This window comes from Rhincodon typus, chromosome 27 (genome assembly GCF_021869965.1).
Source record: "Rhincodon typus isolate 14 chromosome 27, sRhiTyp1.1, whole genome shotgun sequence".
NCBI lineage: Eukaryota > Metazoa > Chordata > Chondrichthyes > Orectolobiformes > Rhincodontidae > Rhincodon > Rhincodon typus.
In genome coordinates, this window is record NC_063358.1 from 28787630 (window position 1) to 28805117 (window position 17488).

Consider the following 17488-nt stretch of genomic DNA (forward strand, 5'->3'; position numbering starts at 1 on the left):
CAAATTAAGCCACACCATGCACCACATTTGCTGCAGGCTTCAGAAAATCCCCTGGCCCCTCTCTGCTCTCTCAATGTGTCAAGAGGTCACAAAAGGGAATTAGCGGATGGATATACTTGAGGGCACTTGGGGAATGAGCAGTAAAGTGCAATTAGACCTGGTGGTGGATGTGATGGAAATTACTAGCATTGATTTGACAGACGAAATGACTCTCTGTTTTTGTGATTCTTTCGTTCATAAATAATAAGGTTTATTTTACACTTGGTGTGCCAGCATTCATTTATATACATTGCCCACATAATCATTAAGACAATACAGTTCTCATTAAAAACAGATTCTGGAGTTAATTGCCTCCAGGACTTTAACTAAGCAAAGTCGAGGTCAGAATTTCAATGAAAAATACAAATAAAAATATTATGAATACTTTACAAAGTACAAAATTGATACCACAATAAAAAAAGTGAAGCTCATCACTACAAAAAGAAAATTTATGTCACAAACAAATTTCGAAAGAAGTAAAATAACCCGGATTGATTGCAATGAGAAAAAAGACCAGCGCAATGTATCTGATTCAATTTTCCTGTTGAGTATTCTGGGGAATGGAAGAAACGTTCATATCCATTGTCACTAAAAAGAATTCTGACATGGAGTATAGGTTGCTTTAAGTACAAAGGAAAGGATTCACCTCCCCATGTACTTCCCAATATATGACTCAGTGATGTACGAATTTATCAACATGTGTCTTTTGCCTTCTTTCCATTTGACTTCACTATAATAAAAACGATAAGATTTTTTCAGCAAATCTCCCTTCATCAACATGTTTCTCTTGCATCTGTTTCTAGGGGCAATGCTCCTTTAAAGTCATTAACTTCGAAATTCAAAATCAATTTTAGACCTTGCTGCTCTAAAACAAGCTCTCTGACGCCAACAGTGGCTAGAGTTTAAGCTGCACACTCTTTAAGGACGAAAATTCACTCTGTGGGAATTTAAAAATTGTAGCGGTCACAAGCATCTTTTCAGTCGTGCCAAGGTTCATTTGGTGCAGGCAGTTGCTGAGAAAAGCCAGATGGATGCTTTACATCAGTAAAACTTGTGGGTGATGTCTCCCAAGGATGGCCTGGCATTTCATTTCTAACTCAGCCGCAAGTATGTAATGGACTGCAGAGCGCTGAGTGCTGACCTGAAGATCAGGTCCCATTTCTTCTCAGCCCCAAGGCTACGAGGTAGTGAGTGATGTCGATCTGATATGGATTTCTGAGGCCTCAAATGTGTGGACTTGAAAGGGCAGGCAGCGCATCAGTTTTCTGAATGTTCTCATCAACTCTCTCTGAAATCTCTTTACGGAGAAGCAGTAGATAATTGGATCAATGCAGCTATTCATGCTCAGCAAAGCCACATTCAGTTGGTGGATAATGTCTATGGCCTTGGGAGGGCCACAGTGAGGCATCTCTTTGGAGTTAGCTCTGCTTAACTCCCAGGGGATTAGGAAAACATGGTAGGGCAAAGCACAGACCAAAAACACTACAAGCATCCCCAGCACCATCGACTTAGCCAGCCTTCGATGGATGCCTTGAGATGCTTTCCCTTGGGCTGAAAGAGCTTTCATTATTGAAATGTAGCTCAGTAGAACAATCAATAAGGATATGAGGAAGAACGTGAAAGATGCATACACATAAAACCTTCTGCCAGAGTATTCTTCAAAACATTTTACAATGGTAGTCCCCCTCTTGAATGACTGCTGCTGTATCAATGTAGGAATGGCACATGCAATCCAAACTATCCAAATAGCTGCACACGTGCAAAGAGATCCAACTGGCTTATTGAAGGGAAGGTTAAGTTTTCTCATTCGAACTGTGCAGTATCTGTTGATGCTAATGAAGATCATAAAGGTGATGGCGCTGTACGTTGCGATGTAGTAGAATGTTCCAGCTAACCGACACATGACCTCTGAGAAGATCCAGTCTCCCCCCTTGAAATAATAAACCACCCAAAACGGTAAAGTGAGGTTAAACAGGATGTCAGCCAGTGTCAGGTTAATCAGGTACACCCGGATTGCTTTTTTAACCTTCCTGGCGTTCTGTAGAAATGTCAGCAATGCAATGCAGTTCCCGAAGAGTCCAACAAACAGGACCACCAAGTAGACAAGCGGGAGAATAATGTTTTGCATGGGGTCCCAGTTGACACAGGATTCATCTGCTTGGCCTATTGAGCTGGAGTTCTCACTGGCATTCATCACTAACCCTCTGTAACACAATAAAAAAAAACACACAAAGGGTAAGGTCCAAATAAAATTCTGACAGTGCACATTGTTACGACAAAGTGAGGTGGGATAAATTGCTCCCCCTTCACCCCACCTTCTAAACTCCATGGTTGGTCGCAACTAACATTTAAATTATTTTTGGCACACAGCTATGTCACATTTCACCTAAAATGTAATACTAGTCAAAATTACAGAGTCAATTACAAGGTTTCCTTGATTGAAGGGAGGAATTTTATTACTTAAAAACCCTGAGAAAAAATAAGAAAGCGTGATATCAAAACAGAGTTTACAAAGGGGAGAGTCTGGTACAAAAGAAGGTCAAGACTGTTTCTCTAATTTGCTTTCACACTGGGCACTCTGCAGGAGTCTGAGGGAATCTGTAGTGAGAGAGTGTTCCAGTTCTGCATTACTGATCTATTTACCTTCTTTTCTATGCCCAAAAGCTCTTTTCTTTAAATTCACTTGTGTATCCCCACATCTCACATCATTGTTTTTCCCATGCTGGATAACCTGCAGGAAACTGTCATCTCAGTATACAGAGTCCATGTTATTTGTGAGGGATGGGATGCTCCTATGTACTGTGAATGGCTGCAATTGGCTTCCTGAGGCAGACCAGGTTAGACAATGGGGAAAGAAATAGATGAGGTCAAGGGCTGACCTCACGATCATACAGTTCCACGGGTAGCAAGCCAGTGGATAACAAGGAGTGAGTGCATGTGAAGTTTCTGGAAATTTGTAAATAGAAAATAGGGGATGAAGGTTTTTTTTCATACCTGACTGAGTTTCAATACTTTGTAATAAAAATATTCATTTTTCCTCAGCTTTGTTTATCTCACACTGTCTTCATAAACTTAGTTCAACCTTGTGAGGTGAGTACTAAAGCCAATTTACCATAATTCGTCCATTTTTTTTAAAAAACCGTTTTAATCCATAAATGTTTGCAGGTACTGAAGTCAGGTATGAAAACAGAAAATTGATAGTCCATTTTTTATCACTGTCATGACAATGTTAGCAATTTTAGAGCATTGCAAAAATTGTATTCAGCTGATATTTTGAAAATGTAGTAATATGTATTAAAGGCAAAGCTGACAAGTTCTAAAACTAATCTACTCTCATCAACTTATAGAGCCTTACCTCATTTTAGTCCAATTTGGCCTAAGTTTAATAATGGAATAATTTATGGTCGAAATAATTGGCATTAACAAGAAAAGGATTATTAATATGTTAATTTAAATAAATTAAGAACAAGAACACAAAGTTTTTTTTCCTTTTTCCACTGAAGCTGCCCGTTTGTTTCTGGATAGCAGATTGCAGCATAAAATTTCTGTCCAGCTGTTGCCTGATCCCAGTGTCACAAGCTTTCTACTGGGACCATGACAGATGTAGTACTCCTACCATTCTGTCTGTCATTTAAGCCGGTCTGGAGAATAAAAAACAGCTAGTTTAAAGATGAAGGAGGCCTTTTTTTTTTAAAAAGTATAAAGTAACAAATGGTATGGCCTGGAATTTTTGCATAATTAGGAATCTGTATGCAAGATATGTTTGTTTTCTGAAAGGACTTCTTCACATTTCCGCTTACATTTATTCTCTTCCGTTGCAATTCTTACAGGGGTCTATGAGCAAGGCAAACATTTGCGTTCCATCCTTAACTACCCCTAAGAATGTGGTGGTGAACCACATTGAAATATTGCAGTTCACCTTGCGCAGTTACACCCAAAAGCGCTGTTAGGAAGGGATTCCAGGTTTTTGACCGATGACAAGTGAAGGGACAGTGACATATTCCCAAGCCAGGATGGTGTGTGGCATGGAGGGGTACATACAGATGGCAGTGTAATGGGCATATGCTGCTCTTTGCCTTCCAGGTGGTAAAGGCCTCAGTTTTGAAAAGTTTGTCAAATGAGACTTTGCAAGTTGCTGCAATGAACCTTGCAGTTAGTAAAGGATGGAGGGAGTGAATCTTTGGGGAAGTGGTGCCAGTCAAGTGGGTTGCATTGTCCTGGATAGTATGGAACCAATTGGAGCTGCATTGATTCAAGCAAGTGGAGAGTATTCCATCAGACCCATGAGGCTTCCCATTCACATTGGCAGCCCGTCCTTGGGAAATCCGGAGTGAATTGCAAAGTTGCTGGGTTAACCTGCCTATTTCTTCAGATTTCCTGGTCTATCCGACCCTCATCCCATCTTCTGGTAAAATTCGAGCCAATGTCTTTTCTAAACAAATACTCAAAAAATTATTATATAAAAGATAAATTCATCAATAACACTCTCAGAGCTGCAAACTGCTAATTAAGATGAATTTTGTGAACAGTATTTGGGTGTTAATTGATCCAGTAGTTAGGGCACAATTAGGGTCCTGTGATTCAGTGGTACTCTCCTATAGACCAGCAGGTTTACATCTTACCTCAGGATGAGTTGGTTATGGAGCTGTGCCATAACACATCTGAACAAATAGATTAAAATAAAATGACATGGCTGGGACTCGGGGGAGTATGAAGTGAACTGTGTGTCTGTGAATAAATCAACAAGCTTTATTAAGGTTCATCTCTATATTGGTTTCTATATCACCTACAAGCTTGATCCAGTTAACAGAAACTTCTCAAAAGGCAAGGTCACCAGTGAATCTGAGTAATAGTGCCTTTTGTGACCAGTCATATTGTGATTTTTTTTTCTATTTTTCAGGAATTCTCAGGCCAGCTTATGTTATGAAATTACATCTTGTCCACATGGTATTAATTACGGTTTTTAAAGGGTTAGCTTCCAGGAATGTAGCCTTGTTCAGAATTTGTCCTGGGAGACCTAATGAAATAATTAACAAGAATGTACACACTAAGAACACACATCAATTTGACAGTAGGGAGAGATCTTTTGTATGTCTGAGATGTTTGCACCGCCAATGTTGGATTGATTTCATTTGGTTAACACAGTGGAATGCCAGCCTAAATCCACTTCACTGTGATTTAAAATGGAACTAACTTCTGTGTCACTCAAAACTGTTAATAAACAGATGACCATGGAATAGATCTTGATTTCTCATAAAACACCTGAAAGTAGGTCAGCAGCAAATGGAAATAAAAATCAGGGAAGCTGCAAACTCACCAATTTTATACTATATACAAAGTCAATATTTACCAATGTCTCAATGAATTTGCAGGCTATTTTGTTCTGCTTGACCATAAATCTCTTAACATTGATAGCTTTGTATGAGACAGATACACAGCATTTAAGTGGGAAGCTATTACATTGAGAACACAAACTATGCAGAATTATCGGCACCTAATTTTCTATCCAAATGTACCATAACCTTACCAAACTCATTTGTCAACAATTTGAAAGGTCACTGTAAATAGTTCCCTGAGGAAACTACACCTAAAGTGAAAACTGGTGACTGACTTGCTAAGTTTAGATAATTATTGAAGATGGTGTTAGCAGTCTTTCAACAGTGTCAGTTTTATGAGTAACTTACATGGAGGAAGCATGTTAATAATTCTGAGGCAGACAATAGCATTTTAATGCCAAATGCAGGCATTCAGGATGGCCACAAAGTAACTGTTTATTTCTAAGTATTAGTATGTTTAAAATTCAATTGCAATATAACAATGTCCCACAGTCCAAAGATGTGCGATTAGGTGGATTGGCCATGCTAAATTGCTCAGAGTGTCTGGTGATGTACAGACTAGTGGAGTTACCCATGGGAAATGCAGGGTTACAGGGATAGAGTAGGGGACGAAGCCTGGGTAGGATGCTGTTCAGAAAGTCAGCATGGACTCAATGGACCAAATGGCCTGCTTCCACACTGTAGGGACTCTGTAATTTATGTAATAAGTTACTCTTATTGGAGTTTTCTGTCTCATCAGGTCCATGAGTCATTTGGTGAATGATGTGTACAATTCTGAAACATAGAAATATAGAAACATAGAAGATAGGAGCAGGATGAGGCTACTCGGCCCCTCGAGCCTGCTCCGCCATTTTTCAAGATTGTAGCTGATTGTCCAACTCAATAGCTTAATCCTGCTTTCTCCCCATAACCTTTGATCCCATTCACCCCAAGTGCTATATCTAGTCGCCTCTTGAATACATTCAAAGTTTAGGCATCAACCACCTCCTGTGGTTGGAATTCCACAGGCTCACCATTCTTTGGGTGAAGAAATGTCTCCTTATTTATGTCCTAAATGACCTGACCCAGATCCTCATATCGTGACCCCTGATTCTGGACACACCCACCATTGGGAACATCCTCCCTGCATCTACCCTGTCTAGTCCTGTTAGAATTTTATAAGTCTCTATGAGATCTCCCCTCATTCATCTGAACTCCAGCGAAAACAATCCTAACCTAGTCAATCTCTCCTCATACGTCAGACCCGCCATCCCCAAAATCAGCCTGGTAAATCTTCACTGTACTTCCGAGTGTAAGACCTTCCTTCCTCAGAAAAGGAGACCAAAACTGCAAAACTACACAGGCATGGTCTCATCAAGGCCCTGTATAACTGCAACAACACATCCCTGCTGCTGTACTCCAAACCTGTCGCAATGAAGGCCAACATACCATTTACCTTCTTTACTGCCTGCTGCACCTGCATGCTTACCTTCAGCAACTGATGCACAAGGACTCCCAGGTCCCACTGCACCCTCCCCTCTTCCAATTTACAGCCATTCAGGTAGTAATCTGCCTTCTTGTATTTGCTTCCAAAGTGAATAACCTCATATTTATCCAAATTACACTGCATCTGTCATTGGTTTGCCCACTCACCCAAACGGTTGAAATCATGCTGAAGGATCTCTGCATTCTCATCACAGTTCACCCTCCCACCCAACTTGGCATCATCTGCAAACTTGGAGATGTTGTGTTTTGTTTCCTCATCCAAATCATTAATATATATATAGTGAATAGCATGGGGTCCCAGCACCGATCCTTGTGGCACCCCACTAGTTATTGCCTGCCAATTTGAAAAGGACCCATTAATTCCTACTCTTAACTTTAACAAAAATCAACAAACAAATAATTTCTTCCTTGATGAGTGAGCCACAAACAATATAATGGACTGCTGAGGAATCGTTATCTTATGTATTTTCTCCTTCGTTGATGAAGAGGTTACCAGGAATGTCTTACCAGGGATAAGCAATCATATTAAAAAGTGGCTATAGTGAATTGAGACTGGACAATAATACAGAAATGTAAGCTTACACCAGACTTGTGGGCTCTTCAGTCATGTTCCACAATGGTGATTCCATCTTGCTTACAGTTTCTTTCAGATGGTTACCCAGATTCTGTTTCAGTATGCTATCAGTTGTATCCTGTGCGAAATAAACATTGTATGTTAATACAGTAGTATAAGCCTTTGTCAGATTCAAAAACTGCCCTCTCTTAGTCCATAGAACTAATTACATTCACATCTAGCTTTGAGCATAGCAGGTCCTTGTTGCTATTTTTGTCAGTGCTGTTGCCTGTTTAGAGCTCTCTTGGGCCACAGTCGAAGTCCTGCTAATAGTCAGCTTAGCATAGTTAATGTATAGCAGCGCTGGAAAAAATAAATAGGGTGCTTTTGAATGCATCCTAAGAAGTTAATGAAAACAGCAGGTTTGATGGGTTAAATTGTAAATTTTTTCCTCATTTTCTAATTGTAATGTTTTATTCTTCAATATTCAAATACAAGGAGGGTATACAATATTCATATACAAGCAGTAAAGTAGTCTGTTTTATTTGGACATTTAATATTAAGAGATTAAAGTTCCATTACAGACAATATTAGAACAGTACCGGTATTATTTATATAAGGATTAATGTTAAAATTTTAGAAAAAATGTTTTATTAATATTCAGCTTTCATCATTTGACTTTAATACTTAAAATAGCTGTTATTACTTGACAAGTCAAGACAATCTACATAGAATATACAAAACTGGCTGCGTTTTAATCAAAAGGCACAGAGACTCAGTGAGCCATCAAGAAATTTATATGTAATTGTTTTACATGTTTCACACTTGCATTCTAACTTTGTATATTGGGAGATGTCTACAACTATCCAGCTTTGAATGAAACATTGATATAGATAGCAGAACATGCAGAAGAACCATTTATGAAAATCACAGTTTGAGCAATAAAGGGGTGAGAAAACAACATAGATTTATAACACCAAGGACACTGAAAACTTCTCACTCAATCTCTATCAAGGTCAGGAGCTAGCAAATGAATTTCAACGTGAAACAATAACAACCATTCTCTAAGATTGCTGGGCTATCTGCAGCTTGGTCATTACAGAGAAAACAAGATACCAACTAAACAATTAAACTCAGGTCATTTCATTCTTGCAATGCAAAGGACTCTTAAGATCTACCTCCACTTGCTTTTATTTCCCTTTATTCCCAAATACCTTTCTCACAACCACTTTTCCTTTAAAACTTTATTATGTGTGTTTACATGTATGGTTTTGATGTCACAACATTTTTTGTTTTTCTTGAGTTTATTAGGTGATAAACTCCATTCTCTTCAATGAAGAAAATGTTGAAATTGGTTCTTCTTTATTTTTGATTTGCTTAACTAAGTTTACCTTAAGAATGACATCAACGTGCAAGAAAGGAAATAAAAATATTTGTTGTGACTGACTGAAAGGCACTGACAAAGAGAAGAGCAAATCACCCCCCTTCACCCAGTCATAAAATATACAGATTAAACGTCAAGCGATGTTTACTTACTGGAACACAGCTAAATTCAATGTTTTTCTAAATGTTTTTAGGATCTGACATTTAATCACATAGCTATGACAAAGGCCACACACAAAGGCCGTTAGAATGTCATTTTTATTCCTCATCACACCTATGCAATTGTGCCAGTCCAAAGAAATAAAGCAATAAGCTTTAAATTTCTCTATTTTTGTAAATTATGGAAACCATCAACTGATGCTTTAGAATGTTTCAGAATTAATAACAGTGTTTTGTGACAAGACATCTGTCAACAGAGTTGGGGGTGGGGTTACTGCAATACAAAATAGATGTGAAATTCATGGAGCTGAGAGTGATACTAATTATGAATGAGCTGCAGCTTTGTAAAAAGCTTATTTTCAGACAGATCTAAAAAGGAAGGTGGGTGTATTGACTGAATTACTGAAGTAAAAAATAACAAGTGTTCCCCAGCCCAGATTTCAGATGCTTGCATTGCAGCAGGTACAATTTCTGCACCAACATGGGGAGGATCTAACAACTGTTGTGAACTCAGTGTAGTTTTCAGATTTGCACCTGCTGTTTTCTCCGTTACTGAGCCAACCTGCTAGCACCCCAGAGTGTTCCCTTTCCTTCCTTCAAACTCAGAGGTGTACGCTCTTGTTCCCATTTCATCGGTGGCAGCACTAGAGGGGTATTTGACTGCTAACAGGCCAGGTCTGCTTCACCCAGGACGCCAACAATAGTTAAGGCTTTTTAAAAACCATTCCCATGGAGCAAGGAGGAACAAGTGTTCTCCCCAAAACAGACAGCATCCCAATCAAATCACTTCCAACTTATTTCCTCTGCACAGAATTCCAATGGCCTGACTTACTGACTCTTCACTCTCATTGTCGTTGAAACGCATAGAGATCTAAACAAGTGCCCTTTTAATACTGAAAACAACACTTAAGATGGTTCAATCATTTTTGAACTGAACTATACCTTTGCTCTGTCTGTTCTAATTAATTGCATTATATCTTATTACACCACGAGATTTGTAAACCTACAAGGTATTTCCACGGTTAAGACACATTCAGAACCACAGTAACATTTATTGGATAAATGATGCATTTATAAGAAAGTAAATGTACTCAGTTCTACAGCCTCAAGCATCCTGTAGAAACTCCCCACATATGGCTTAGGTGAGTATAACCACATAGAAGATGCTAATCACTTTCCCCATTTGATTGCCACAGTAAGAGACAGAGAAGGACAAAACATTGGGTGTTTAGAGTTGATCGTTGCAGAAATACATACTAAATGAGACTCAAAATACAAAAATCTGCAGCTAGAAAATAGTTAATAAGTGTTCTCGATCTACAAAGAGGCCAAAAGTGACAGATGTGATGAGTGAGTGAGCCTTGGTTCTGTTTGTTAACCACTTAACCATACTGCAGTCAGATTCTACCTGTGGTGTTTGAAGACAGGCAGTTTGATAACAGTGGTGGTTTTATGCCTCTTCGATAAGAAGAAATAATCCATCAGCTATTTAGTCATGTTCAATCTCCTAAATACTGGACTTTATCACATTTTACTTGTTTACTTCTAAGATCATAGTTTCCATTGTGCCACTCTCAGATTAGCGAGAGATGACTGGTGATGGGTTTAACCTAAAGTTCAACAGACCTCAAGCAAGTGAAGAAGGCAGGATTTTCATGGTGACCTCAGCTAGAACAGGAATTGAACCCAGGCTGTCGATATCACTTTGCATTGGAAACCAGCTAACTGAGCTACCGAACCCCGTTAACTTCATAGAATCATCATAGAATCCCTACAGTGTGGAAACAGGCCCTTCGGCCCAACAAGTCCACACCGACCATCATAGCATCCCACCCAGACCCATCCCCCATAACCCACCCAGTGTACACATCCCTGAACACTATGGACAATTTAGCATGGCCAACTCATCCAACCTGCACATCTTTGGACTGTGGGAGGAAACCGAGCACCCAGAGGAAACCCACACAGACACGGGGAGAATGTGCAAACTCCACACAGGCAGTTGCCCAAGGGTTGAATCGAACCCGGGTTCCTGATGCTGTGAGGCAGCAGTGCTAACCACTGAGCCACCATGTCGCCCTTGAACTTAATAAATAACAGAACTAACGCAAGGCCAAAGAGTGTGCAATATAGCCGCAAGTACCATACCAGTGATTCATCGGTTACATTTCTGAAGTGATCGTTACTGTTGTAGATGTCAAGATTTGAATGACTGGGACAAGAGTTGTCTTTGCTAGAGAGGTTCAGAACAAGACAGGGCACCTGTACGACCACCCTCCACCACGGGGCTTCAGTGCAACACACTTGGACAGGCACAAACAATGCGGCAAATATTGAGGAGCTACCGCTCTACTGTGATGAACAGATCACCATAAATTCAGCAAATGGGAAGGTTTTTGTTTGTTTCCTGGTTAAATTATGTATTCACCAAATACATAACACTAATAATGGGATAGTAAAACATGACTCCATAGCTGCATTCCACCCTCCTTCCCTCTCTCATCACATATGTTCCCACTTGATTTAAACTGCCTAGTGCAGAAGATTTGTCACATGAAATAAAAGCAGAGTACAGCTGAGTCTCCAAGATCAGTGTACCTCATCCTGACCAGTTACCCAGTGATACCAGCAGAGGTGTGCAGCAGAAGTATGTGATGTCAGACAACTAGTCACGTAAGGCTGAGAGGAGCGGCTAAAGGGCTAAAAAGAGAAAAAGGAATTTAGCAACAAGAAGGATTAAAACAAACTGCATGGGTCACATATGGTTAACAAAGCAGAAAGACTGCATGACTAGTCTGACATGAAAATTCACAAAAAACCAAACAAAAGGACTGTTTTAGTCTGAATGTTGCCCATCCAGACACCATCTGCTCTACTTCTCACAAATATAAAAAGGCCAGTGTAGAATCAACGTCCAGTATTGAATTGCGGTTGGTGTGGAGAAAGGAAACATACGCACTCTGAATGTCTGTGGTAGGAACAGCTGCAAAGTCTGTACCACTTCTCAGAACTTACACAGTTAAAATGCACAACTTCCTTGTTTGGCCAGCTATATAAGTTAACAAAATATGTAAATACCTATGCCATTGACGCACTTCCTTACAATAAGCACATCTACAACAGCTACAATCACTTCAGAAATGTAACTGATCGATCGCTTGTATGATATTTGTGGCTATGTGGTTGAAATGAAACAGTCAAGATCCATTTCAGTCTCTGCATAACAAGATTGAACTGTGTTACCCTCCAATATGATTTCCCCTGATTAACAAAGCAGTTACATTGTCTGCCTTGGATAGCAGAGATGGGTGGCATGTAGATTGGTGCCTTTGTGGGAATATGCTGAGTGGAGACTAATCACTTCCGGACAGGAAGACTGAGGTTGGTAGGGGAGTTATCTCAAGACACTGCTAAGCACCAGATATCGGCAATGATTGAGATCTTGAAATAGACTATTCCTCACTGCCGGGATAGCATGTGGTTCAAAGAAACACTACAAAAGCAAGAGAATTTATTTATTGGCGAGTGAATAAATTCAAATGAAATTTATTTTCTCTAGCTTTGCCAGTTGCAGCTATCAGCGCTGCACTTGTTATTTATTGATTTTTGATAGATTATTTTAAGATTGAAGATTAATGCAGTGTACACACAATAATCAGTGCTCACAATGGATATCAAGGCAGCTGTCCTCAGTCATCATGAACTTAATAAAGTCATTTGTTAAGTGTGCAGAGATGTAGAGTAGCATTGAGCTTCACTGATTACAGAGCTCCCAGAGTAGATTCGCAATCTGTGCAAGCTAACACATTGAGCCGAAATGGCCAAGAGGGGGCCATTTTTGTCTCAGTACCATCATATCGGCGAGGAAGCAAACAAGGATATAAAAGTGACAAAAATAATCAGATAAGATTTATTACTGCACAGGGGCCCAGCTTGAAATGTGCATTCATTGAGGTGCAGATAGGACTTGGCTGTGTCAGCTGCCATAGTCAAAAGGTTTAACAACACGCAATATTTAGATTGGCATATAAACAATTCAGTATTGTACCAGAGGGCTGGCAACACCACCTGTGGAACTGAACCTCAAGAAATTCACCTTTCAACAACAATGGAAACGAAATCTGAAGAAGCGTCTCGACCCGAAACATCAGCCTTCCTGCTCCTCTGATGCTGCTTGGCCTGCTGTGTTCATCCAGCTCTACACCTTGTTGTCTCAGATTCTCCAGCATCTGCAGTTCCTACTATCTCTGTACTGTATTCACTTGTGATTTATCTAACTATCAAAAATGGTAAGTACCCGCAATTTGTAAGATGTTGGCAGATTTCTCATTCTGTTTCTTTGAATATTCTGTACATCAGTTCTGCAAAAGTTTTCAGGTATTTACAACAATTGAATTGCAGAAGTGATGTGCTGCACCACAAGGTAGAAGTTGTGGCTTTGCAGCAACTCACCCACACAACATTTTCCCAATTTCAGCCAGGCTCTGGGATGTCAGTGAACCAGCAGAACTGAGGTGCTGAACACACTGAGAATAGCAGTGTCGGATGATTTGATCCAATTCACCTTCCCTCTCCCTGCAGATGATTGTGGAGTGAGTTTAGTAAACACCTAGAGATAAGTTAACGTACCCTCCTATCCTGCCCGCACAGAGGTGGAGCTGGGCAGAGGCTGCTGTAAAAGCTGGGGTAAATGAATAACTAATAATAGTACAGGCAATCCTAAATTCTAAAATGTAATTTAAATGTAAGTGTGCATGTACCAGAATAAACCCATTCACAAACTATGAAAGAAAATAGTCTTGAAGATCATTTTTGGCAGACACCAAGTAGATAAGATACAAATTTCAACACATTTTGGATTATTTTTGTTCAAAGATACAGAAACTAATACTGAAACACTCACCACTCACTGAGTCACCAAACAAAAGCAACTAGTCGTCTGTGAATTCAGAAATCCCTGCAAAAACAATCTGGAGGCAATCTGTGCGGTGACATATTCCTAGTGCATCTCACACATTAAGAGTCATTGGAGCTGTTTGCTCTAGTACACTGCCATTCATATCACTGAATTAACTCATACAGAAAATGCCCGGTTCTTTTGACAGTTGCTGGTCTGGACACACCCCTTCTCATTCATTGGTTAGTGGTTTGTTTTGAAACTCCCTACAGTATCACAGACTGTCTGATTTGCTTTATCTTTTTTTATTATACGTTGCTTTAATCAAAGATCTAACTTCTCATAAATTACACATAGTAACCCCATCTTCCCCGCCTCACTTCTTTAAGTGATGTGGTAAGTGGATGGAAATTTTTTAAAAATCATCCAATACCTGTAGGGCATTCTGCTTTATTTCATTATCTACGCTTCAATCTATTTTACAGATAGAGAGACCATAAATACAGATTTCACACCGATACTAGTTTAACCTGTCAATGACGCTATTACGTTAAGCTTTTTAAATTCACTCATGGGAGATGGACGGCCCTGGCTGGGCCAGTATTTATTGCCCGTCCCCAGTTGCCCTTGAGAAGGTGATGGTCTACGACAATTGCTGCAATCCATTTGGTGTAGGTACAACCAAAATACCATTAGAAAGGGAAGATGTAGTTAACATGAGCAATGTCTTTCTTCCACACCAATGCCAGATTAATCTGATGGAGAAAGATATCTTAAAATGGGAAAGATTGAGATCGACATTGCATCAAAGTAACCTGCCAAAGAATCTGATTGGTTAACACTGAAATGCTAATAGCCAGTTTTCCCAAATCAATATCATAAAACAGAACTGCAGCTGCCAGAGATCTGAAACAAACAAAAAACAAAAATTGCTGCAGAAACTCAGCAAGTCGAGCAGTATCTGTGAAGAGAAAACTGAAGTTCAGAAGACGGGTCACTGAACTTGAAACATTTTTTTTCTGTTTTCTCTTCGTTTCTGTATCACTGCTTACCTTTTCCAGAATTCCATTTTTCAATTGCACTAATTCAGACACTATACGAACATACTGATTAGGAACAGGCCAAGGCTACTCAGCACCGCAAGACCATTATGCCACTCTATAAGATCATGCTGATCTGTTTACTCCACATTCTCACCCACCCCCTGTCCCCCCTCCTTGCTTTTATGATCATATGAATTAGGGCACATAAGGAGATATAACATTAACTATAATGGTTCATGTCTCCTCTTTTTGGTTGACATTATTGACCACTGAGATTCCTCCATCACCTCTCCTCCATAACTCTTCTTCATGACACTAATTTCTCCTGGTTCCACATCTTTCTCAGACATTTTAAAAGGGTCTCCTACAGCATTTCACATGCACATCAGTCATGTGAAACTCTCTTTGCCATTGCAATTTTCTCCAAAATGCTCTATACAGGAGCTTCATTACCTGCTCAACATCAAGCCTTGGAAGAAATAATCCTTTTCTTCCAGTTAATCATCAGCAAAACTGTCCTTTCTTTTGAGTTAACATGACTTTGGACCCTGTTTCACTGTCCCTTGCTGCTCACTGATACTGAATCAATTGCAAACACAACCTCAGCACATCTTCAACTGTCCAATGCCATATCCTAACAGTAAGTAAAAGTAAATTCACCATAGTCCCAGAAGATTGTAGGCTGCTGTCTCATTAAACAGAGAACATTGGCAATGGTAAATCTGAGGGTCACCACACCTCAGGCAAAGGGTGAGGTTGAGAAGGAGGGACTTTCAGGGTAACCCCAGCCAGTGTGGGTCAATTAGCTCAGCTGGCTGGATGGCTGGTTTGCAGTACAGAGTGATGCCAATATCACGGGTTTAATTCCTGCAGCAGTTGTGGTTATAATGAAGGACTCCCCTTGTTAACCTCTCCCCTTGCCTGACATGTGGTGATCCTCTCTAGTAAGAGAGCAGCACTAAAGTCTGGTAGGACTATAGTGACTTTATTCTATCAGTATACACCTCCAAAATAATATCTCCCTCTGTATGAAAACATTAATCTGAACCTTCATCAACTTTAAAATGGATTACTTGAAAGCTATCCTACTAGCCTCCCATTTTGATGCTTCACAACTTCCACATGATCTCAAACTCTCTAATCCCGGTCGCCCCTCACATGAAAGCTATGATTTCAATCTATGCAAGCTCTAGTGGCTCTCTATTCTTTGACACACCAATGTTGCTGTCTTTTATTTTAAAATTTCATCTTATCTCAGTGATTTGCAGCAACTCCTCCTGGCAGCCTCCACCCTTCCAACTGGAAATTAAGTTTTGTTTCCATTTACTTCTCCCCCACCCTCAAAGAACAATCTTTTATTCACTAGAAGAGGTGACCAAACACGTGGATGAAGATAGAGCAATGGATGTGGATTTAAGCAAGGCGTTTGATAAGGTTCCCCATGGTAGGCTCATGCAGAAAGTAAGGAGGCATGCGATAGGGGGAAATGTGGCAGATTGGATTCAGAATTGGCTGACCCTTAGAAGACAAAGGGTGGTAGTGGACGGAAAATATTCAACATGGTGCTCAGTTACGAGTGGTGTACCACAAGGATCTGTTCTGGGTCCTCTTCTATTTGTGATTTTTGTAAATGATTTGGATATGGGAGTGGAAGGGTGGATGAGTAAGTTCGTGGATGATACGAAGGTGGGTCGAGTTGTGGATAGTACGGAGGGTTATTCTAGGTTACAAAAGGACATTGATAGAATGCAGAGCTGGGCTGAGAAGTGGCAGATGGAGTTTAACCCTGAAAAGTGTGAGGTCATTCATTTTGGAAGGACAAACTTGAAAGCAGAATACAGGGTTAACGGAAAGATTTTTGGCAGTGTGGAGGAGCAGAGGGGTCTTGGGTTCATGTCCACAGTTCCCTAAAAGCTGCCACCCAGGTGGATGGAGTTGTTAAGAAGGCGTATGGTGTGTTAGCTTTCATTAATAGAGGGAGTGAGTTCAAGAGCTGTGAAGTTATGCTCCAGCTAGACAAACCCCTGGTTTGGCCACATCTGGAGTATTGTGTCCAGTTCTCGTCACCTCATTTCAAGAAAGATGTGGAAGTGTTGGAAAGGTGCAGAGGAGATTTACCAGGATGTTGCCTGGAATGGAGGAAAGATCTTAGGAGGAAAAGTTGAGCGCGCTAGGGCTTTTCTCTTTAGAACGACGAAGGATGAGCAGTGACTTGATAGAGGTGTACAAAATGATCACAGGTATAGATAGAGTAGACAGCCAGAGACTTTTTCCTAAGGTGGAGGTAGCTATTACGAGGGGGCATAGTTTTAAAGTGAGTGGAGGTAGATATAGGGGAGACATCAGAGGTATGTTCTTTACTCAGGGAGTGGTAGGGGCATGGAATGCATTGCCGGAGTGGGTAGTGGAGTCGGCCTCATTAGGGGCATTTAAGCAGCTATTAGATAGGCATATGGATGTACATGGTAGGGGTGGAGGTTAGATAGACGTTAGGATTAGGGTAAAAGTTTGGCACAACATTGTGGGCCGAAGGGCCTGTACTGTGCTGTTCTGTGTTCTGTGTTCTGTGTTCTGTGTTCTGTGTTCTGTGTTC

General features: G+C 40.2%; 1 protein-coding gene across 2 annotated transcripts in view; it reads right to left on the minus strand.

Moving 5' to 3' along the window:
• Positions 1-352: 352 nt before the first annotated feature.
• The window catches only part of LOC109930237 (platelet-activating factor receptor-like), a 20575-nt gene continuing 3439 nt past the window's right edge, over positions 353-17488 (minus strand). The window contains exons 1-3 of one of the 2 annotated variants that reach the window (XM_048613246.1): positions 13859-14004; positions 7443-7552; positions 353-2243 (exon numbers count right to left, since the gene is read on the minus strand). In XM_048613246.1, coding sequence (XP_048469203.1) covers positions 1217-2243; positions 7443-7489 — 1074 coding nt within the window. In that variant the 5' untranslated portion in view covers positions 7490-7552; positions 13859-14004 and the 3' untranslated portion in view covers positions 353-1216. Of the gene's footprint in view, positions 2244-7442; positions 7553-13858; positions 14005-17488 lie in introns of those variants that run through there. The other variant, XM_048613247.1, reaches the window with a different exon arrangement.